At 38.4% G+C, this 23924-nt stretch overlaps 1 protein-coding gene across 2 annotated transcripts in view; it reads left to right on the top strand.

Annotated features, from left to right (window-relative positions):
• The window catches only part of UGGT2 (UDP-glucose glycoprotein glucosyltransferase 2), a 137045-nt gene extending 113353 nt beyond the window's left edge, over positions 1-23692 (top strand). For both annotated transcript variants that reach the window (XM_072976460.1, XM_015245024.3), the window contains exons 31-39: positions 4976-5064; positions 7495-7593; positions 8618-8702; positions 11836-12018; positions 14205-14365; positions 14967-15081; positions 17603-17719; positions 20733-20859; positions 23222-23692. In XM_072976460.1, coding sequence (XP_072832561.1) covers positions 4976-5064; positions 7495-7593; positions 8618-8702; positions 11836-12018; positions 14205-14365; positions 14967-15081; positions 17603-17719; positions 20733-20859; positions 23222-23244 — 999 coding nt within the window. In that variant the 3' untranslated portion in view covers positions 23245-23692. The remainder of the gene's footprint in view (positions 1-4975; positions 5065-7494; positions 7594-8617; positions 8703-11835; positions 12019-14204; positions 14366-14966; positions 15082-17602; positions 17720-20732; positions 20860-23221) is intronic.
• Positions 23693-23924: the final 232 nt, after the last annotated feature.

Raw genomic sequence — 23924 nt, 5'->3', positions numbered from 1 at the left:
AAAATTAGCCCTTTCAAAAGGAAAAAAAGTGATGTTTCTTTCCTTTACAAAAACAAAAGCAAAAAAACAGAAAAGGAGCATTTAAGATGGAAAGTTTAGTTCTTTTGAACCAACCCACATACTTAAAATCAATAAAAAATATCGGGTTAAATGTTTTTTAAAAAATCTTAGAAGCAAAAATGAGCTAACAATAATGATAATAAGGAAACACAAGAACAAAATTAAAGGGAAAATGAGAGCCTAGTGAAGAAGCAAGCACGGAAGCTTCTCTTGTCCCAAGAAAGCTGCTGTTTTCCTGAGAACATCTGTCCATCCTGTTACACTTGAACTATCAGTTTTATTTAATTTGCAGGGTGCTGGGGACAGAAATTAAAACCCTGGACCTACATAAGATAGGTAATCTAGTAGAAGACCCTTTCTGGCCATAGCTTCAGGGTAAGGAAGAACCATAGCAAAGTGTATGCATCACACAGTCATTAGCCCAAACTTGTCTCACCTCAGTAATCGAGGGAACCCTGAGCCTTGAATTTTGCACTAAAATAGTCCCAGATTGATAAGATTGTACAAGCCTCTGGCGGAAACATCCATATATCTATGGAATAAGATTACTATATCCAAATACACAAAGAAAACCAGCAGAAACAGTAAATAACAGAAAGCAGACACGCAAACACTCCATATGTTAGAATTACTAACACAGAATTATTAACTACTCACATTGTTTAAAGAAATAAAAGATAAACTTGAAGACAATTGCAGGTTATAAAGAACTATAAAAAGTGCATATCTGATTTTTTTATTTTAAGTACAACTTCTAAAACTGAGCAATACAATAACCAAAGAATTCAGTGGATAACTTTAACAGGCCTGAAGAGAGTGTTAGTGACTTGGAAGAGAGACCAGGAGTATCCCAAATGCAACAGGGACATTAATAAAGAAGAAAGGACAGTAGAGAAGTATGAAAGGCATAGAGCGCGCAGTGAGAAATCAAGATACCAGGACTGCATTTACACCTGGCTCTGCTGCTCACCAGCTGTGTGCCCTTGAGCAGATGGCTTAACCTCCTTTTACCTCGTCTTCCTCGTCTATAAAATTGAGTTAATAATGGAACCCTCCTAAAGTGTCTGCTAGAAGGATAATTTAGCTGTATAAAGTACTTTATGAGTATTTAGTAAATAAAATTGTTTTAAATAGAGTTCCAGAAGGCGATGAAAGACAGAATGAGGTACAGGTAATATTTGAGGCAGTAATGGCTGAGAATTCTCATGGTTGATGAAAGGTACCAATTTGCATATTCAGGAGGTCCAGTGATTCCTAAGCAAGATAATTAAGAGGAAATTCACACCTAGGTTCTTGTTAATAAAACTGCAGAAAGCAAAAGACAAAGAGAAATCTTGAAAGTAACCAGAGGAAAAAAGAAAAATGACCTTCAAAGAGCTACAGTTAGCCTGAACAATGGATTTCTCAGCAGTATGGAAAGCCATAAGATACTAGAATGATATTTAAAAGCTCTGAAAGAAAAAAGGAATGTCAACCTCAAATAATTTACCCTGGAAGCTATCTTTTAAGAAGAAACATAAAACAAAGTATTTTCAGACAATCAAAAAACTGAATTTGCCACTAGCTCACTCACGCTGTAGGAAATTCTAAAAGATGTATTTTAGGCAGAAAAAAACTTATCTCAAATGGAAGATCTGAGTTTAAAAAAAAGAATGAAGAGAAAAGAAAACTGCAACAACGTGGACGAATCTATGAACAGTGAATAGGTAAAACAGTAGTAATAATGTCTTATGAGGATTTTTAAAATATGTAGAATTTAAAAACGACGGTAGCATTTAAACCATAAGATAAATAGGGGTGTTGGCAATAACACAGAAAGTTCTTATATTGACCAGGGCAAGAGTTATGGCTACTTTTAGACTTTAGGCAAATCTGAATGTTTTAAATTTCTGAGATGACCACTAAAACAATAAAACAAGGCATAATGTCATAGTTAGTAAAGAGGAAAATGGAGTGAAACGAATTAATATAAATGGACTAAGAAAGAAAGAAAGCAGAACATATGGGCCATAGAGGAAGTGCAAAATCGTAGGCTAGAATTTAATCCAATTATATTAAATGTAAAATACATGTTCCAATTCAAAGACAAAAGATTATCAGACTGGATTTTTTAAAAATTACAACTGTGTGCTTGCAAGAAAGGACACTAATACATAAGAAAACTGCTTCAGGATGAGGATGAAAATAATATACAAGTGTGGCAGAAGTATACATAGGCCGATACTGACCTAACGGAAGCCTGGGTGGCTGTGCTGACATCAGAGAGATCAGACGTCAAGACAGCGTTACTAAAGATAAAGAAGGTTGCTTTATATGTATAATAGAAATAGAATTACCAAGAGAAGCTGACAATTCTCTAATATTCCAGGATATTTTTAACATTCGTCTCTCAGTACTTGATACAGCAGGCAGACCAAAAGCTCAGTAAGGATTTGAGCAGTGTGGTTATAAATCTTGACCTAATGGATGTATGTAGAACACAATACCCAGTAACACAGTGAACAGTCTTTCAAACACACAGAAAACATTAATAAAAATTAGTCTACATTTAATTGAAAGTTTCAACAGATTTCAGACAAAGGAAGTCATATAGAGTATGTCTCTGTCTGCAGTGCAGGAAAGGAGAAACCAATATCCAGAGATAACTAGGAAACACCCACGTAAGTCAGGATCTCTGTGGTCTAGTACCAGTAGGCTGCCAGAGCCCTCTCGTTACGTACTGCAGAGACCCTGAACCTCCAAGTCATCAGATTCTGCCCTGCATCCCACATCATAAGCTGTTCCTTGTCAGCCCTGCTGTTTATCCAGTGATCAGTTATACGTGTCGCTCACACTCACCTTTGATACTTTTTCCTGTTTGACCTTGGCTTCCTTTCTCAGCAATAACCTATACTCTGTCCTTGGCGCTTTTGCTTCTGGCCATTCCAGATGAAAAACCCCACAAACCCAGACCGGCCACTTAAGTTACTAAGTAGACTCAAGCCCTTTAAGACCAGCATTCCAGCTAGCTTTATCCCAGCCCTGCAAACAGGACAGAAAAGTACTGTTTCCACTGGGAGAATGGGGTATTTTATATTTGAGGAATTTTGACCACTGAAAAGTTGTTTCTTTTTCTTGAACTGAATTTTTTCACTCTCTGTATTGGCTCTAATTTGACCTGTTCATCCCTGGTATAGAGCATATCTGACTCTTTGACCAAAGCCATCAGGTCTTTGAGGGTAATAGTCATGCCCTACCTGAAGCAAACATTCTACAGCCTAATCATACCTAGGTCCTTCAGTTGTCTTCTAATGACACAGTTTTATCTCCTCACCATCCTCCTCTCAGAATTACGCCAAAGGACAGGGAAAAAGGAGAAGAGATAGACAACCTAAAAGATCAGCCCATGAACCCCAGTGGCCCACGATTAGGAATTCCAGAAAGGAAAAACAGAAAATAGAGGAAGGAAAGTTTCCCACAAATAAGGATAAAAACGTTTACGTCAGAGGGTCCACAAATTAGAATCAATCTAATAAAAATGGCCCATAAGATCCAGGGAGAAAGCTTTTTGCAGAGATGTTCTGATTTACTTTCTTAGGTGAATGAATTTTTGGAATTAAAGGGGTCCTCAACCTGTCAAAAAAAAAAACTCAGGGAGAAAAGGCAGGTCACTGCAATAGAATGAGACTAACACTAGCATCAGACACTTCATTCTCAAGACAGCAAAACGAAGATTTTAATGTTTTGAAGAAGATTATTTTGAACCTAGGATTCTTTAGGCAAATTCTTAATCAAATATGAAGGCAAAATGAAGTTATTCTCTGAAGCATGAAGATTAGAAAAATTATTTTTCATACCCCTTCTTGAAGGTGTTTGTCAGCACAATGAAGATGAATAGCAGGAGAGAAGAAAATAGGTATCGCAGGAAGTGGTGAAATTAATCAGAACTCTAATACGAAGAAAGCTTGAGAGGGACAGGCAGTGAATTGCTAAGCTCCAAGAAAAATGCCTTCAAGAAGACAAGAGTTCCAGACAGCTAAGTAACTTGAATAATAAACTGGAAAATACTAGGTACGTGGCAAAGAAGAAACATATCTCACCACCAGAAAAAAATCAGTAAAGTTGCAAGAAAAAAAATACTTCTCTCTCGGTGAAATGTGAAAAAGCAGAATGCGTGTGCAGCGGGGAGAGCCTCCCAGGAGCAGCACGGTGGGCACGTTGTCGTAACCTGCGGGGGGAAGGCAGTGGTGGTGGCCTTTCAGACTCTTCAGTGAGCGGTGCTTACGTTGTCACAATAAGCACTTTTTGCTGATTGTCAAGTTGCAGAATAAAAATAGCACAGTGCAAAGATGTAATTGTGTTTACCAAACTAAACATTGCCTACATTTACCATGCTACAGTAAAGGTTTAGCTAACATAAGCTGGGAGGCAGAGGGAGAAGGTAGATGTTAGTATCTTTGTAATAGGGTATGCAAGAGAAACTTAAATTTGTTGGAATAAAAAAAATAGATTTAAATATTAATTCAACTTATGAAAATACTCAGTTGAACTAATGATAAAAATAGTATTACTGAAACCTTCCCTGACAAAGAGGTGGGGGAGGGATGGTATAAATAAGCTACTCGCCTTTCATTACCACGAATGAATAATGTCCAGATAAATAGTCAGTAACATTCCAAGCTGAAAATTCAGTAATTACAAGTTTAAGAACATTATTCAGGAGTATGGAGATAACCACCAGAAGAACTAAAAACAAGAGGTTGAACTGATAGTTGAAACTAGATTGTGTCTATAATGTACTAAGATCTTTCTTGGCTTTATTTACTATAACTATCTTAGATTTACAACCATCACCTTACCTAATATATTTCTAACTACGCAGCATAATATTTAAAGCTACAAAATTGTAAAGTTTTTCTTTAACCATGCTATCTAGGTGCAAAAAAAGCCAGACAAAATTAAGGAAGATGTCCTTTCCAGTAAAAATGAAGAAAAAAAAAAAGGAATGTGGGATTCCATTAAAAGGTAATTACTAATGAGTATTTTAACATGTAACTATAAATTCACCAGGAGTCTAGTACATGGATGCCCTGCAGATGGTAAACTTTGAAGTCAAGCACAGATCTTCTCTAGAAGGGATAACGCAAATACATAAATGTTCATAATACAAGATAGCAAACTGGAGCTGTAAGACAGCTGAACATAAAGTGCTGTTCAAACCAAAGGAGAGAAAGGCTATATCCAGTTAGGGGGAACCTCAGAAAAGACTCTTTGGAGAAGCGTGTTCTAAAGGGTGGACAGGAAACAGAATGAGGGTACCTGGTTATGTGAAGTCAGAAAGATTGGGTATGTTCCTCAAGGAGCAGGAAGTAGCCCAGGTTGGCTGGGATATTGCCTATAATGGGGAATCTCTAAGTTAGACTGGGACCTATATTCAATTTAAAAGGAGTACACGCACGCGCGCGCGTATATTGGCTCACATACCTAAAGAGTCCAGGGCAGAGCTGACTTTGGGCATTCCGGTGATGTGGTCCAGAAATTCTTTCTCCATCTCCTAGTTCTATTATTTCTGCCTCCTTCATTTTCAGACTAACTTTTACAAGGAAAAAACTTGCCATCTCCAGTGGGAGAAAATTGCCTCTTTCCAAATAGTACCAGCCAAGTTCCAAGGCTGACTCATTGGTCCAGCTATAGCCACATATGCCAGACTGGACTGACCCTTGTGACTCTAATCACCTAAGCTTGGGTCACGTGCCTGCCTCTGGCGCTAGGGAGAAGGCCCGCCCCACCGGAACTTCGGAGAATGAAATTAGAGGAGGGATGGTTATCCGCCCACTCACCCACAGTACCAGGTTATTGTGACTAGAAGTGTAAAGGGTGTTAAGTGGGCAAAAAAAAAAAAAAGGTCTGCTGTAGATCCAGATTATAGAGACTCTGAAAGTCCATTTTAGAGATTTGAACTTAATTTGAACTATGATGGAGAACTATTGATCATTTTTATCAAGGATAAGAAATAGAAATTTTAGGCAGATTTTGTTACACCAATCACATTCTGGATTCTCATCATTTTGGATTTTGCCCAGTTTAGGTCTCTTTTTCTATAGTTGACCCCTTACTTGGTAAGAATCATGTTACTGTTCCAGGATGTGCCAGGGTTGAACTGGTTACTGACTGAGAAAGGCTCAGATTCACTCACTTTGAGATGATTTGGAGAGTAGGTATGTTTGACAGGGGATGATGAAGCAGAGCCTGGGCATGTTAAAGAGTGTCTGTCTGTCCATGACCTTCCATCAGAACCAGACGGTACAGACTGAAAGGAATAAAGGTAACTGTTAAACTATGGCATTGCCACTTACTCTACAGATGAGAAACCAAAACCAAATAATGCTTCATTAGGAAGAGAGAGCAGGTAAGTTTAGGGAATGGTAGCTCCTCCAGATACATGAGTATTTTGTACATTACACTGTTCTCACTTCTTTTGTCTTGTTTTTAATCCTAACTTAGAGTGATTTTTTTTTCCTCCCTGAGTCGACTGTGTATTTTTCTTATTTAGGGGATTACAATGAAAATAGTTGTGAAAAAATATCTCTGTATAACAATTCCTATTTGGCAGAATATATTCCATGTTGATTGTGAATTATTTAGCTTTCCAAATTTTAGTCATTGTAAATATCTGTGTATATAAAATTGAGATTTTTATTTAAATAAAAATTTTAAATAGGAAAAAGAAGAAATGATACATTATAAATACCCCAGATAAAAGATTCAGTCACTTTTGTGTATGAGATGGGGCATATCAAAGTCTGGTCTGGGTCCAGAAATTAGTGACAGTGACAGCCGGGCCCGGATGAAGCTTTTGTGATAGAAACCAGTGTGCGGACGTGGCTCCCTGGTGCTGTCTTACTCCTTGTGCAGGGGCACCCACGGTACAGAAGCCTCTAGCCTACGTGGAACGGAGGCTTCCCCACCAGAGGGGCTCTGAGCTGCAGGCGCCTTTTACAACATTTTATCCTGGGGACTCTGTGTCGCAGCACTCAAGGATCTACGCTGTCACCACATACGAGAAATCGCCACAGTTAATACTTCATGTTCTGTTTCTTCCCTCACTGTTGGCCTGTTTACATGAGACATAGCCATGGTGGGTTACCACTCATTCTGTGTTCTTAAAGCAACTCTTGTAATTCACAGAGATTCAAAGATACTGCCTCACTAACCTAGAAACAATATAATTAATATAATTGCATTCTGTGCTGTACATTTTTAAAAATCATAAAACTTCAAATTGTCACATGTTTAAATATAAAAAATTTATAATTTTTAGGATAAGTATTTGTTTACAATGTAATTCATTATGAAAAGCATCCCTATTTTTATTTCTTACCAAATTTATTTTATGTAGGTATGTAAAGTCTGCAGATGTATATTAAACTGTTGATCATTCTTTTTTATTCCAAGTTTCACAAGGAGGTTGCATACAAAAAGAGACACTCAAGAAACAGACATTCTAAACATCTTTTCAGTTGCTTCTGGCCATTTATATGAACGCTTTTTAAGGTAGGTATATTTTTTAATCTAATGGTTTGAAAAGTAACACATTTATATAGCCCAAAAAATTTTTTAAAGTTCAAAATAATAAAAGAAATTACAGTGGAAAAAAAATCTCCCACCTGTTTCCTTGATACCCAGTTACTTCCCCACAAGAAACCAATTTTATTATTTTCATATCCTGCCAAAGATATGTATAGACAAGCAGATATATATTTTTAACTCCCTTTTACCTAAATAGTAACAAAGTACATACTGCTTTGCACTTTGCTTTTTTTTTACCTAAAATTATGAGGGAAGTATATTTTCTAAATACAATAAAATTTCATGAGTTTGATTTGAAATGTTAGTGTCCTTTAAGGTTAGAAAATGGACAAATTTTGTAGTAGGATGATAAGTGAGAAAAAATTATATAGTGAATTTTCCTTTTCTAGTGAAGAAATCCTCCTTTGTTCTGTAAAGAGGAGAGACTGAGAGGAGGAAGGCAGTATTAACAAACACAAAGGGCTATTTTCTTTAACTGTTTATATAGAAGGATCACAGACAATGCCTCAAAAATGTTTGAATATGTGTTGACATTTTAAAATGGTACTTTAGATATATCCCTGTCTTCTCTGATTCAGGGATGCGGGATAGGAAAAACAAGTGACCTGCCCAGTGAACGTATCAATATAGACAGTTGCTCAGCCCTTCGAAGTGCACACACCTGCTATTAATGACACAGTAATAGAACCAAAATTAGATTCTAGTTTAGTTAAACAAGACTGTTTCAGACTACCTTCCTTCTCTTGTTAGGTGGAACAAACAAAAAGCAATCAGTTAATATATATCAGGTATACATATATACACATTTATTCTTACGCATCACATAATTGATGTGCAGCCATGATATCTGAAGATACTTCACTCTGTTTCTCCATAATTCATAGTGAGAAACTCCTAATTAATATCTTTAAACATTTAAAAGCCTTAAGAGAAGTAGGATGAACTCCTATTAATGTTAATTTATTGAATTTATTGTTCTCTTATCCAGAATTATGATGCTTTCTGTTTTACGTAACACCAAAACACCAGTGAAGTTCTGGTTTCTTAAAAATTATCTCTCACCGACATTTAAAGTAAGTACATTAATTTTTTTATAGAGTGGCTAATATTTGAATAGTAAATTCTTTATATAATTGTAAGTTCACGTAACATTTCTCTTTTGAGAGTGAGTCTTTTGAAATGTATATTTACTCAAAGTACTGTATTTAATCAATTTAAAACTTTGGTATTCGTTATTTTTTTATCTAGCTTAAGAAAAATTCTGTGCAACTTCTATTTAAAGAGGTAATTAAAAGGACAGCAGGAGATGCTTTGTTTTGAAGTAAACTCAGTAGGTTTTCATGATAATGAATAATTAAATAAAGTTTGGCAATGAAAAATATGTGCAAATTGTCAATTAGAAGAATTAGATTCTGTCACATTTTTACAAAGAAAGGAACAGTAGACTCTAAAAATATGAAAACTGCACCATAGAAAATCAGTGGATAGTGCCCAGAAAAGTGAGGCTCCTGTGTCATGTGCAGTGCATCGGTTGCTGTGGTAATGTGGGCAGTGCGGCAAGTGTCTGCGGCATTTTATATTTAGACGTTTTCCAATGGCCAACATTTGTTACCCTTTACTCCTGCCACAGAATGTGCCCTGTTTCTTCCTATTAATCAAATTCCAGGCAAGTTAAGGTCTCACTCAGCAGCAGTTCAAAGGCGTTCTCTTCCTAGACCAAAACCAGTGGTGAAGGCAGAAATAAAAGCAGCAGCCATGCTCTGTTCCCTAGTATTGCCAGGCAGTGTGCTAAGTACTTTACCTACGTTACTCAGTTGCTCTTCATAAAGTCCTGTTCCCAGAAAACCAAGACTCAGAAGTTACGTAACTGGCCTGCACAGTTGGGAGGCATCCAGGACCACCCTGAAGCTCAGTGACTCACCAGAAGAGCTCACAGAACTCAGAAAAGCAGTTGTACTCACAGTTACAGTTTATGGCAGCAAAAGGATGCAGGTTAAAATCGGCAAAGAGACTCATAGGGCAGGGTCCAGGAGAGACCAGACCCAGGGCTTCCCGTTGTCCTCTCCCAGTGGAGCCACGTGGCCAGAGCTGAGCTCTCCCAGCAAGACTGTGACAGTACACGTGGCGTGTTGCCAATTAGGGAGCTCACTCAAACTTTGGTGTCCAGAGTTTGTTTTGGAGGCTGGCCACAGAGACCCACCTGACGGCCGCCGTGGCTGCCCTTAGCCACTAGCCCCTTCAGAGCTGGAGCTGGCGTCTTGAGGCCCAAGGTCTCCATCGTAAATCCCATTGTTAGCACAGATTATCTGGTGTGGCCTAGGTCCCCCAGTAAATAAAGACGTTCTTACCAAGCAGGACATTCCGGGGGTAGCAGTTACTTCCCAGGAGCCACGGGCAAAGGGCACAACCATTCTTTGAGTAAGATTTGTCCCTTATGGCACAGGCCTGGATCAAACAGCTAATCAGTAGCTGAGATATGAACCCAAGCATCCTGACCTCAAAGCCCGGGTGCTTAACCCTTAAATGGTAGCTCCTCTGCCCCCCCCACCACCAAGAGCGCTGCCTCCTGTACGCATTTGAAAAACTGAATAAAGAAACCACAGATACAGACAAGAAGTCTTACTAGTTTGTTACTAAAATTTTAACATGTTATCCAACACTGCATAGAGGGATTTTACTCTGTGTAAATTGAGGTGATACAGTCTGAAGGTTCTCTTAACAGGAAATTACATCATTCGCTAGAAACATAGTGCTATGTGTGGATGGAAGTCTGGTTCCACTACGTGGCCAAAAGTAACACTATGTCTGAAATAATATTTCCCTTTTTGTAATTGATTCTTCTCCCTCAAAATTTTTATCTTTAAAAAATTTTTTCAGTGAAATACAGTGTGCACAAATTGTAAATGTGCAACTTTGAATTTTTACAAACTTAAAACACCTTATAACCAGCAGCCAGTTATAGAAACAGAAATTACTAGCACCCTAGATCCTTTCCCTTCAGTTTTAAAAAAAAAAGCATACCTCCTGTCTCCTGCCAGATCGTCGCTGAGCATTACCTACTCTGGGAACAATCCTTTCCTGCTGCTCTGTATGAACTGACAGTCCCTTCTGATCTTTCACTCTGTTTCCCTCCCATTTTTATTTTTCTCCATAGCACCATCTTCTATAGATAACTAATTTTGTTTATTTTTTCTAAAATGTAAGCCTCATGAGGGCCATGATTTTATGTTTTGTTTCACTGCTTTATCTTTAGAGCTCAGAATATTGCCCGGCACAAAGTGCTTGCTCAGCGAATATTTTTTAATACATATTTGTTGAATAAGAAGGTTTTTCTCATTTCTCCTAATTTTTTTTAAAAAAAATTTGAAACAGAAGCAGTGATTCTCAGCAACTGTTCTAGCCATAATTTCACCATTTTGCAACTCACAGATAAAACCAGTGCTTACAGTAAGGAACATAATTTAAATCTACACTATTCTTACAAAAGCAGGGAGACATAAAACCAGCACCTAGCTGCAGGTGAGAACTGAGGAGACAAGCGCAGGTGCTGTCTTTACCCCTCCTTTTCCATCATCCCTCTCAGTCTTTGGGCTCTTGAACCAACTGCTCTGGTTTAAACAGAGTAAGATACTCTAAGCCTGTAAGACACTGAATCAAATGTCAAATATTCATACTACTGTAACTACCTTGCATTTTTAATCCTTGAATTAAGTAGTCATAAATCTCAAACATGGAACTGATACAGAGAATCTGATTTATCAGTTTACAACTCATTTTGTGTTCTCTGTACACCCTTTTCATCTTCGTATCTCTGACCAAACGACATGTTGCCATGGTCACAGTGTCTGATGCACAGATGATCCAGATGCAGAGGCTTTTCTTTCTATCATCAAGTTTTCTCAGGTCAAACACTAGTAGTAAAAGTAGGGGAACAATTATCTTGGCTAATAGTTTTCTAATTAACATACTGTACCTGTTTTTGATGTCTTTATATAGTTTTACGTGCAGTTGTGTTTTTATATTTGTCAGCGTTTTCCTATTTCTGATTAAGAGGTGTAAGTTGTAGAAGTACTACTTAGACATTTTACCAGTTCATTTGTAACAATTTATAGTAAGCTCTAACTTTTGAAATGTTAATTTTTTCTCTAAAACAAAAACTACTCTCTGTTCCGTGAATGTGTTCTTTGATTTCTGTGTGCATTTTAGGAGGTGATCCCTCACATGGCCAAGGAGTATGGATTCCAGTATGAACTAGTCCAGTACAGGTGGCCCCGATGGCTTCATCAGCAGACAGAAAAGCAGAGGATTATCTGGGGTTATAAGATTCTCTTCCTTGACGTCCTCTTCCCTCTCGCAGTGGACAAAATCATTTTTGTTGATGCTGACCAGGTAATAAGATAACGGTTGTTTTCAGGAATGCTTAAACTTGTGTACACTTCTGAGTAGAGGGACGCAGTTTATATCGCTGCTGTTTATTACTGTCTTTGCTGCCATGCTACGTAAACATGACATGATTGTGACATATAAGCAAAGTGTCTTTTAAAAGAAAAGCATCAGCATTCCAGGGAAAAATCAAAGGTGTTGCCAGAAGTACCATTTATTCCTTAGGACATGGCAGTTTTTCCTCTGAAGTAGTAGGGTGGTGGGTTTTTTTTCTTTTTTTTCTTTTTTTTTGTATTTTGGTAATTAAACAAATACTTGTGTTAGTCATAATAAAAGGAGTTATATGAATTGAATGAGCTGAAACTTGTTTAAAATGAACTGTTTCTTCTTGCTGGAAAGTTAGTAATCACACACATCCTCTCCTTCCTCCGCCTTCAGCAGCTCTGGGTCTCTGGCACTTAGCCATCATTCTACCACCTAAAGAAAAAGCCCTACATTTGGCCAAAAAATTTATAGTCAAAATTTATATATCCAAAAATGTTTATGAGTCTCCCCTTCCCTCCTTGCATGCCTTTGTAACATTAATGGTAAAACAAATTTTTTTTAATATACAGAATTTCTAAGAATAGTAATATGTGAATATAAATGTCATATAAATTAAATGTGCAAGTTAGTGTTTATATTTAGGACCAAAAATATATTTTCAAATCCTGTTTTATAATTTGTATTTTAAATTGTGTATTTTCCAAATTGATACATATGAACCATTATAATTAAAAACTAAGATTGTAGACCTATGTGTAATGAAGTAAATATTGCCAAACATACCATCTAACATAAAACTTATTTCTCCCAATATACATAGTAATATTTTGCAGCAGGCTAGAGTCTATTAAGCAATGAAGCATACTGATGTTACTTCATTGAAGCCATGGAGAATAATCAGGAGATTTTTCTTTATGATTCAAACTAATATTTGCCAATACACAATAATGGAGCTATAACATAAAAAAGATTTTAAATTATTAATCTGTACCTTCAGAAGTTAAGAGCTATGTACTTATATATTTAATTCCTTCCCAAAATATATTTTGTTCAAAATACCTTGATTACAAATCAAAACCATAGTGAGATATCACCTCATACCTGTCAGAATGGCTATCATCAAAAAGAGTACAAATAACAAATGTTGGTGAGGATGTGGATAAAAGGGAACCTTCCTATTCTCTTGGTGGGAATGTAAGTTGATGCAGCCACTGTGGAAAATAGTATAAAGGTTTCTCAAAAAACTAAAAATAGAACTACCATATGCCCCAGCAATTCCCTCCTGGTATGTATCTGGGAAAAAAAAAACTAATTCAAAAATACATGCACCCCAATATTCATAGCAGCATTATTTACAGTTGCCAAGATATGGAAGCAACCGAAGTGTCCATCAACAGATGAATGAATAGGGAAGATGTGGTAGTATATATATATATATATACACACAATGGAATGCTACTCAGCCATAAAAAAGAACAAAGTTTTGCCATCTGTAGTAACACAGATGGACTTGAGGGCATCATGCTAAGTGAAATAAGTCAGAGAAAGGCAAATATTGTATAGTATCACTTACATGTGGAAACTAAAAAATACAACAAACTAGTGAATATAACAAAAAAGCAGGCTCACAGACATAGAGAACAAGCTCAGGGTTAGCAGTGGGGAAGAAGGGGGAGGGGCATTACAAGGGAGGGGCATAAGCTGTACAAACTATTAGGTATAAGCTAAGCTACAGGAATATATTGTACAATATGAGGAATATAGTCAATGTTTTATAGTAACTATAAATGGAGTATGACCTTTAAAATTGAGTCACTATATTGTACTTATATAATATTGTACATCAACTCTACTTCCATTTTAAAAACAATATTTAAAAACCTTGATTAAAAATGTTACAACAAGCTGTTCTTATTAGTGAGTAAGTCCACTGTCATACAGACTAGGTATGTAAATTACAGGTTTCTTTTAATCTGTAAGGACAAGAGGAAAAAACTAGAAACTTGGTAAACTTGTGCAACATGAAAGAACTGTGGGGAAAACTCAGTTCTCTTGTCTTTCTACAACAAGGTAATGATGACTTGAGAGTCACTTAAAAAGGGCTCATATTTATGATCTTCATCAAAGAAACTATTCTAATTATTCAGATTGTGAGACATGACCTAAAAGAACTTCGAGACTTTGATCTGGGTGGAGCTCCTTATGGGTACACGCCCTTCTGTGACAGCCGCAAGGAAATGGATGGGTATCGTTTCTGGAAAAGAGGATACTGGGCATCACATCTTTTAAGAAGGAAATACCATATCAGGTAAGAAAATTCATATTCTTACCTTTTAGTAAATAAATAACTTACTGAATCACAATACTCAGTCTTCTTGGAAATTATACCATAGTGGCAACCAATTATATAGTGCTTATTGCATGCCAGTCACTCTTATAAGACTTTACATACATTAACTCATAAAATCTCTGTGACAACCTTTTGAGATCATTACCATCCCTATCTTACAGATGTGGAAACCAAGGCACACAGCAGTTACGTACCTGGCCCAGGCTTCTGCTGTTAGTGCATAGCTGAGCTAGAAGTTAAACAGAAGTAATACGGCTCGACTCTGTTCCTAAGTACTAAAGAAGATTTAAACTTGGTTTGTCGCAGAGCAAGATGAAGATACTGTCTTTACAGCTGTTAGTGTTTTGCAGTGCCATGAGTTTCAGGAGATCTTAGAAAAACTTGAGGTGACACCCTGGAAACAGTATTAGACACTGGGAGGAGGTTATGAAAGGATTCATTATAATTAGACTTATCTAAAGTGATCTAAAGTTAATACTGTGGCTGTAGGCAGTAACTGGAGGAAAGTAGAAACACAAACAGCATAGGCTGTCAAGGAGTGTTCCTTTTTTTTTTGCAGTGCCTTATACGTAGTAGATCTCAAGAAATTCAGGAGAATTGCAGCAGGTGACAGGCTCCGGGGCCAGTACCAAACTCTCAGTAAAGATCCACATAGTCTTTCAAACCTCGATCAGGTAAGTAAAACATTCATAGAATAATTTTTAGTACATAGACATAGACTGCTCCAACTCCCTGCTTATAAACTTTGAAGTCTTACATTTTCAGCTTCTTCCTTCCCTTCACACAATTTCATAGTGGATATTTTAACTTACATGCTTTTTCACTTCAAGCCCAGCATTCTCAGAACCAATTGTGTTTGACCTTCACTTTTCCATCCTTAAATCTCTTCTTTCCGCCGTACACCCTGTCTCACTTTCCACGGTCATTTAACGTCTCCCTCCCTCCCTCCCTCTCCCTCTTCCTCTTTCTTCCTCTTTCTCTCTGATCTTCAAAACAAACTCCCTCCATTCTGTGCCCTACCTGGCTACGGCCTTACATCTTGTTTTTACTCACAGATACTTTATTTCTCATTTTCCCCTAATTTCCTCATTGTTATATCCCACTAATGTCCTCATTTTCACAGTTTAAACAGATGCAGAAGACCTGCAGCCCCCAGTTCTCACTGTTCCCTCTTTCCAGGAATAAAGAATGTAGGTTCTTACTAGAACCGTGCTTGCTTGTCCACTCACTCAGCAGGCATCCGCTGAATACTTGCTGTGTGTCAGGATGTTCTCCCAAGCCCTGGGCCATCAGAAAACACAACAGAGACCCTTAGTGCATGGTGCTTTCATTCTAGTTGGAAAATAACTAAATAAATAAGTGAACAATATTTAAAGGTAATGAGTGCATTGGAGAAAAAATAAAACAGGAAAACATGATAGAATGCAGAATGGGGAAGAGGGGTTAGGGTTTGCTGCTGCAAATTGGAGTGGCCGTCTGTCCCTGTGAAGGCGACGTTCAGATGGAGGCACAGGAGCGGACCGCGCAGGTATTTGTGGGAACCTCACGCAGACAGAAGAGCCGCCGCGGCAGTCCCGGGGCGGGGGTAGAGGTCACAGAGGGTCTAGGCAACGTAGTTGAGGCCCTTTGAAAATCAAGCACTGGGGGGGGGGGGGGGGGGGCGGGGTAGAGGGTGGGAAGGGGTAGACTGGGATTTCAAAATTGTAGAACAGATAAACAAGATTACACTGTATAGCACAGGGAAATATACACAAAATGTTATGATAAATCACAGAGAAAAAAATGTGACAATGAGTGTGTATATGTCCATGTATGACTGAAAAATTGTACTGAACACTGGAATTTGACACAACACTGTAAAATGATTATGAATCAATAAAAATGTAAAAAAAAGAAAAGAAAAGAAAATCAAGCAAATGGAAAATCGTAGGTCAAGGTACTAATGATTGATTCAAGTCCACACTGGGGAAGGGCTGATTTTTTTAGAAGTCATTCTTGGAAACTGGGAGAACCCCAAGTGTGCGTGTGTGCGCACGCAGCGTCCTTTCAGTACTGCCAGTTAGCGGGAAACAGCCTTAGAGGCCTCAGTGAGCCCCAGCGGCCTCCCGGACGTAGACTGCGAACGCTGCGTTTCTGTCATTCTTGGTGCAGCTCCCGGTGGGTTCTTCTTAAGGAGCCCTCGGGCTCACACACAAGTGAAGCCTGCGAGGCGCCGGGCTGCCCGCGGGTGACCGGCGGCCGGACTCGCGTGTCAAGCAGACCAGCGCCGTCCGCGGGGCCCCCGGCTCTGCGTCGCCGCGCTTGGCGGGGGAGGGGGGTCCTTCTGCAGCGCCCGTTCCCCCCAGTCCCCTGAACGCGTCCCCCCTCCGTCAGCGTGGCGTCGTCTTACCCAGTGAACGCGTCCCGCTGCTTTTCATTTGCCTTTCTTGCAACGCGAGTGGTTTTGTCCTCTCCTTTCTTGGAACTCCCTTGGCTCTGATAACACCAGTTCTTCCTGGTCCCTCGCTGATGTCCGCGACTTTCCCACAGTACTTTATTTGAGAACTGCTCCTTTTCTGTCTCTCATTTAAACCTTGCTGTCCTCTCAGTTTCTGCCCGTGGCCCCCTTCCCATTCTGTACCCACTCTATTGTCATTCTTACTTACATTCAGGGTTTTAATTTCCAGCTGTCCACCAATAATCCCCAAATCTTTATCTCTGGCTCTTCTTTCTCCTCTCAATGCCAGTACCTCCGTTATAAACAAACAGATAGATAAGCCTAGTTACCCCTCCCCCCCAAAAAGAAAGCAAGCCCTGAGTATGCAGAAATAAGAAGGTATTCAGTGAACATAGTTCCCCAATGGGGAAGTGAAAAGCCACCTCAGAATCCGGGGAGTGTGGTGGTGACCGCGTGAACAGTAACTGCAGGCATGATGTGAGAACCTAGTCCTGGTGTTTCGAGGCAGACAGAGAGGGGACGCGGAGGGGTGGGAGGGGAGGTCCAGGGCAGGCGTGGGCTTAGCTTCAGTGCACGGGTTCATTCATGACACAGAGTGCTTGGGTCAAAATAAGGATTTAAGGCTTAAAAATATAGGCGTATCTCAGATTTGAGTATTTTTTAAGGATCTGTTTATAATCTAAATGACACCATCACCACCTTTCACTCTGACTGTAATTTCTGCACCTCTATGTTTAAATCACTTTTTTTTTCTGTAGGATCTTCCCAATTACATGATTTACCAAGTTGCCATAAAGTCTCTTCCTCAAGACTGGCTGTGGTGTGAAACCTGGTGTGACGATGAATCCAAACAGAGAGCCAAAACGATCGATCTGGTGAGTGTTTGCATTTTCATTGGTATAAGCAGACATGAAAATGTTCCAACAGAAATCTTTTCTGCCTTACAGATGGGGTGGCACACGCAGGGCACCCTGCCACCCAGCGTGTTATTTGCTGTCATATTCACCTAGGTTGGCAAGTATGGGGCTGTGTCAGGGGCCCCCAGGCCACCCCCCAGGTTTGATGACTCACTAAGAGGACTCAGGACTCAGAGTCACGGCTGTGATTTATCACAGCAAGAAAATGCAAAGCAGAATCAGCAAAGGGGAAAGGCACTTGGAGTCAAGTCCAGAGAAAACCAGGTTCAAGCTTCCAAGAGCCCTCTCCCTGTGAACTTACCTCCTTCGGCTGCGAGAAGTACAGCAGCACGTGTGGACTGTGGTCCGTCAGGGACGCTGACCAGAGACCCAGTGCCCAGGAGCCTTACTGGGGTCTGGTCGTGTAAGCACCCCTCTGCCTGGCATGTACCGAAATTCCCAGCACCCAGCAGGAAAGTCAGCAGTCGGCATGAACCATTGTTTGTGCTATTTAGGGAAAGTGAGCCATTCTTGTCAGGGAATGGTGGGAACACTCCTGACACCCAGGTTCCCAGATGCCAGCCAAGGGTCAGCCTTGCCAGCAGACCTTTCTAAGAATAGCAATCTCAGGCCAGCTGTGTTCATTCTTTTGGGCACAAGGCCTTTTGAAAGAAAGGCCATGAGCTGGCTGAAACGTTTATGGATTAGCTCTCATCTTAACATACCAGTTTTGTTCTCCTGCCAAAAATTTTCTCACGTAAAGACAACCAAAATAATTCTGTCTACTTAAATTATCCTATACATGTCTCTGTTTCTTCATTATTTTTGAGAAATTTTTTCTTTAGGTTTTCATTTTAAGCAGCATATGCTACAGTTTAAATCTCCTAGACATGAAATATTTCAAACTAATTTATTGTCCAACTGTCTAGAAGCTACATTCCCATACTATGTATTATTTTTAATAGCTACAGGGTATTGTCATTCTTTTTCTGACCATGTTGTTTTTATGTGCGAATTTAAGTGTAATTGTTTACAAGATCATCACTGAAGAACAAATTGTCAAAATATTAGAACTCATGGTTTTGAACAAAATAAGCAGGACAATAAAATATAGAGACCTTTTCCCAGATATGTGTAGAAAGGTACAGGGAAAAAGGAGCATGCCAGAATGTTAGGATGCAGTCATGGGTGACAGAATTCAGCAGAGACGAGATGGCATTCGTAAGGAAAAAGCAAGGGAAATCTCTACAGAGAGGTCAAGAGCATTACTGAGCACAACTCATAGGGTTGTGACTCATACGTTAGCGACATGAGTTCCCCTTGGGGTCTTTAGTGCTGAGGTTGACATGAGCTACCCTAACAAGTGCCCAAAGCTCAGTGGGCTCACACATACCCAGGCACGGACCTAAGCGAGGGTCCTGCTGGTGCGCGGCTCCCCTGTAGATGGCAGCAGCGCCCCCCACCCCTCGTCGGGACCATCAGAATGCCTCAGACCTTGCTGAAGCCCCCCTGGGGGGCATGGTCACCTTGTTTCAGCACCACTGACAGAGACTGCAGGGGAGGAAACTAGCGTAAACTAAGGAAAACATAGTATTTTTGTTTCAATCATCTCTGAGACAACTAGAAAGTAGTTCCATTATCTTTACTTTATAGAGCACATTGCCCGTGAAGTTCATTTCTACAAAGAAGATCCTGTTTCCCACTTCCTCCAGAGATACATCACTGGAGAAAAAATCCACAGTGGAAGGAACTGAAAATACTTAATGAGGATGAGGAAGGGATTAAGGCAGCAGCCTCAGGGCTCGTAACTGAGGGATGAAGGGGAAGGGAAGTTGGGGCAACCATTAGAAAACAGCACGTAGAAGTGGCTTCAAGACATGCTCTCTGTTAACGCCTCGCAGAGGGCAGGTGAGATGCCTGGCTCCCCCCACAGTCTTTCCTGTCTCAGGGGCATCTCTGTTCTTTACATTGCTCAAGCCAAAGACATCAGGGTCATTTTGATGCCTCTCTTTTCTCACAGTTCACATCCAGCCCATTAGCAGGTCTTGTCTGCTGTACCTTTAAATACATCCAAAGTCAGATCCTTCTTAAACTCCTCCTATACTTTTTGCCTTTTAACCTTTAATTTCCCAAGAAACACTATAGTAGGACCAATTGCTAATTAAATAGTTGAATCAAATATTAGAGAAACCTTGCAGATGATCTTGTTTTAATTTCCTCTTTTGCAGAGAAGAAATTAAGATTCTGCATGTGAGCACGCACACTTACACTCACACAAAGTTGTGGCGTTTATAGGTCTTACTACTAGTAAGCGTGGACTGTCTGAGTCTTACTAAGACTTGGAACCATGAAGACTGAGTTTTTCCGCTGTGCCTATAAAACAGACTGAGTATGTTTAAGGCGTGGAGATTTATGGACTACTCCGAATTTCACAACTATCAGTATTTTGACAAATAAGCTCCAATTAACTGATTTTTAATATCATAGCTGCTAGTTAGAACAGAGGCATATGAAGGAGGATGAGTATTTCTGCCAAAGAAACTCAAGACATTTCTAAAGGATAACAAATAGTTTTGTCTATGGAAAATATAAAGTATATAAACGAGGTTTTAGCCCAGAGAAAAGGCAAGAAAATATTCATTATGTGTTCTTTTACAGGATGGTCAGTAATTGGATCTTCTGTCAAAACATTTTACAGAATTGTTTGACAAACTTCTTATGAACCATCAGAATGTCTTTAAATGATTTTTGTTTAAATTTCTGATTGAGGTTGTTTGCATTAAACACCTACTGCGTCCATAAACTATGATTTGCCATTTCATTTGATCCTTTCTCTGTTAAACTAATTTTAATATTTCAAGTATTTAGCACTTAGGGCTCTGCTTTTTATAAAATTTTGTTTGCTCTAGTGACGTAGAAGTGTCCTCAAGTGTTTCCTTTATGTTTCCTGGAATGTGGTTTTTCATTAATAGAGCTTTACTTAAACTTTCAGTGCAATAACCCCAAAACGAAAGAACCTAAACTAAAAGCTGCTGCCAGGATTGTCCCAGAATGGGTGGAGTATGATGCTGAGATACGGCAACTGCTAGATCACCTTGACAACAAGAAGACAAGTGCAAGTAAGTTATCACTCTGCAGTGGTGTGTGAACCATGTGTTGCATTAAGTGAAATTAGAATAAATTACAAACTGACTCCTTAGTGATCAAATGATTAAGTCAGAATTTCTTTACGAAAGTTTGTGACATGACTACAGATTTCATTTTTTTGTGGACTAAGCTCACAAACTTAAAACATGGATAGAGACTCTGTTCCCCCATGGATATAACTTCAAGTCCTGTCACCACGTAGAAGGGTGGTATAGCACTGTCTTTAGAGGTTAAAAAAAAAAAAGGAAAACTTATCTTTGAGACACACTGAATTTCCTAAATGTGAAAATCCAAGCCCTAAAGTTTAATAAAAGCCTTACATAGCTAACCAAAGTATTACCTTCTGTTTCCTCAATTAATCTCTTACATAACGTAGGTTTCCCCATGGAAAGCTGGTTCCTGCTTCTAAAGCCTTAGTCATAGACTGGAGGGTGATTTGGGTTAATTTGTTTCCATTTCCTAGATTTAAAAAACCGTGGTGACCTTAGCATTTCATCACCCTACATGAACCTTCAACACCAATAAGTATTATGTGTTGGATATTCTTTTAAAGCTGGTATAATTTCCTGATTCCCTCATAATTCCTTTTCCTGGTCAGTGCCTGTCTTTCTATTGTCCTTTGCTCTTTATTAAAAATAGTACTAAGCTTCTATTGTGTTCCAGTCTGCATGTTATCGACTTTCACAGGTTATATTAGTTAATCCTCACAGCACTTTTTTCCAGTTCAGAATATAATTCTTATTTTCCTCAGTCTTACTTTTTAGGGAGGCTGAAATGATTATATATTAAAACTTTGCCATATAAGCATGAAATTGTGTTTCATCTTGACTCTGTTTTCCTTAACAAAACCAATGTGTGTTGTCTGAGAATTTCAATATTTAAAATACACCCATGTATTTTTAATAATCAAGTATAAAGATGCCATTTCAATTCAGAAGGATTATTCTGTAAGTGGTATAACTGTTTTCAAAGGGAGAGAAAGATCAGACAGAGGGAAGAGTTAGAGAAGGAAAGAGAGCAAAAAGAAAATTCAGATAATTACCTCAGAAAAAATTTTAAATGCATAAAACATTGATTGAGATGAAATGTTTCTCTTATCAAATTGGAAAGAGTTAAAGGATTAATAATACGCAGCATTGGCGAGGACGTTGACCAGTAAGTGCTGTCCCATGCACAGACGTACGGTAGCAATTAGGGAAATTTTGTAATATGCATAAAAAGTTATAATACATATGCCCTTCGGCCTAAAATTCATAAGAAATTTATATTTAAACAATAAAATGACATATGTACACAGTTTGTTACAGCATTGTTTTTAATAATGAATAGAGTCTATCCATCAATATAGGATTGATTGAATAAACATTGATACATACAATGAAATCCAACTTAGTGTCTCAAGAGAATTAAGATAGGTCTGTGCTGACAGCGCATTTTTAAGTTAAAAATAGGTTATAGAATATTTACGATTGACCCACATCTTAAAGAAAAATGCATATCTGTGTGTATGTGTTTGTGTATGGTTATGTGTATAAATGAGTTTTACCAAAGAGATTTTGGGGTTTTTTAATTTTTAATAACAAATTTAAGACATGTTCATGATAAACATTAAAACAATGTGGAATTATATAGAGTGAAATTGGAAGTCCTCTTCTACTTAAATCCAAAGAGGCAGCTATTCTCTGTCAAGCAAGTCGACTCATCATCTCCGCTGTGTGCTCTGTTTTCCACTTTCAGAAATGTATTAATGCCTTTCCTCCAGTGTTGTGTCATAACCACTTCCTCCACTGTCATTATGGCTCTCCCTTTTCTGTTTCATATCTTTCCAGTGGAATTTAGTGAAGACAGAAACATAGTCTGCCATCTTGAATTGTGGAACAGGATCTATTTAAGTTGTATTTTAATTAATTTCTCCCTGAAAATATCATCTCGAATTCTTGGTATTCTTAAATCAGCTAGTATGTGACAGCTCAGTGATGCAGGATAAGAAACTGTTTTGATCTCTAAGATTCTCACATTTGTGTAGCAGTTACATCTGTGTTTGAATGCTCTGTCCTCCCGTCTTAGATGAGGACCATACATTACATTAATGACAGGATATTTGGCACACGGTGAGTAATCTATTAGCATTTTTCAAGGCCTCCATATAACAGATGCTGTAATGTACAAAGAGCTGTTCTCATGTCACGTAATGAAGCAAGTAGGTATTAACTAACAAGCAAGAGGATCCTCAGCCAGCACCTGTGCTTTTTATATTATTTCATAAGTCAGTGAGATTTAAACTAATTTGATATTTAATATTTCAAGAGCTAAATAAAGTTTCCTCCCCTACAGTTTTGACACATGATGAACTCTAGCACTGGCTTCTGTAAGAAGATGACAAGAAATCTGCCACCTGCTGGGGAAGTGTAGAACTACTGCTAAGACTTCTGGAAGTTTCATTAAGGAATATTCTTCAATTTAAAATATATTAATTATTTAAAATACATGTATTTAATGTCTTGACTGAGTTTAAGTTATATAAGCAATGACCATTGAGTACTTAAAACTAGATTGTTCCTCTTTCCTGATTGCTTAAGACACTGGGTTTTCACCAGTTAGTGCTATTTTGCCAGATAACCAAGTAAAAGAACATATCTGACGAGCTGGTCCTCATGGGGATTCATCACACCATCTACGTCTTTGGATATTCCAGCCCTAAGTGCATCTGTATTTCTTTATTCACAAGATGCATTTAAAATTAGAGAAACCTATTTTGTGTTTTCTTCTTCTGAGAAAATAAAAGAACTCATGGTTATCTCTGAATAGCAATCTAAAAAATTTAAGCTCATTTATATCTTAACTATTATTTTTAAATGAAGTAGTGTCACACTGTAATCGCTTACTTATCTTAAACTATATGATGTTTTAACCCTATGCTATATTTATATTTTTTAATGTTTCTAGTTTTTATTTCATAAAATGATGTTTCCAGGCTTATGAGGTGAACGGCTAGCTTTATAGAAACTAAGTTAAGAATGTAAATAGTTTCTTTTTC

This window comes from Vicugna pacos, chromosome 14, assembly GCF_048564905.1.
Source record: "Vicugna pacos chromosome 14, VicPac4, whole genome shotgun sequence".
Lineage (NCBI taxonomy): Eukaryota > Metazoa > Chordata > Mammalia > Artiodactyla > Camelidae > Vicugna > Vicugna pacos.
This window is presented reverse-complemented; position numbering and strand designations above follow the sequence as displayed.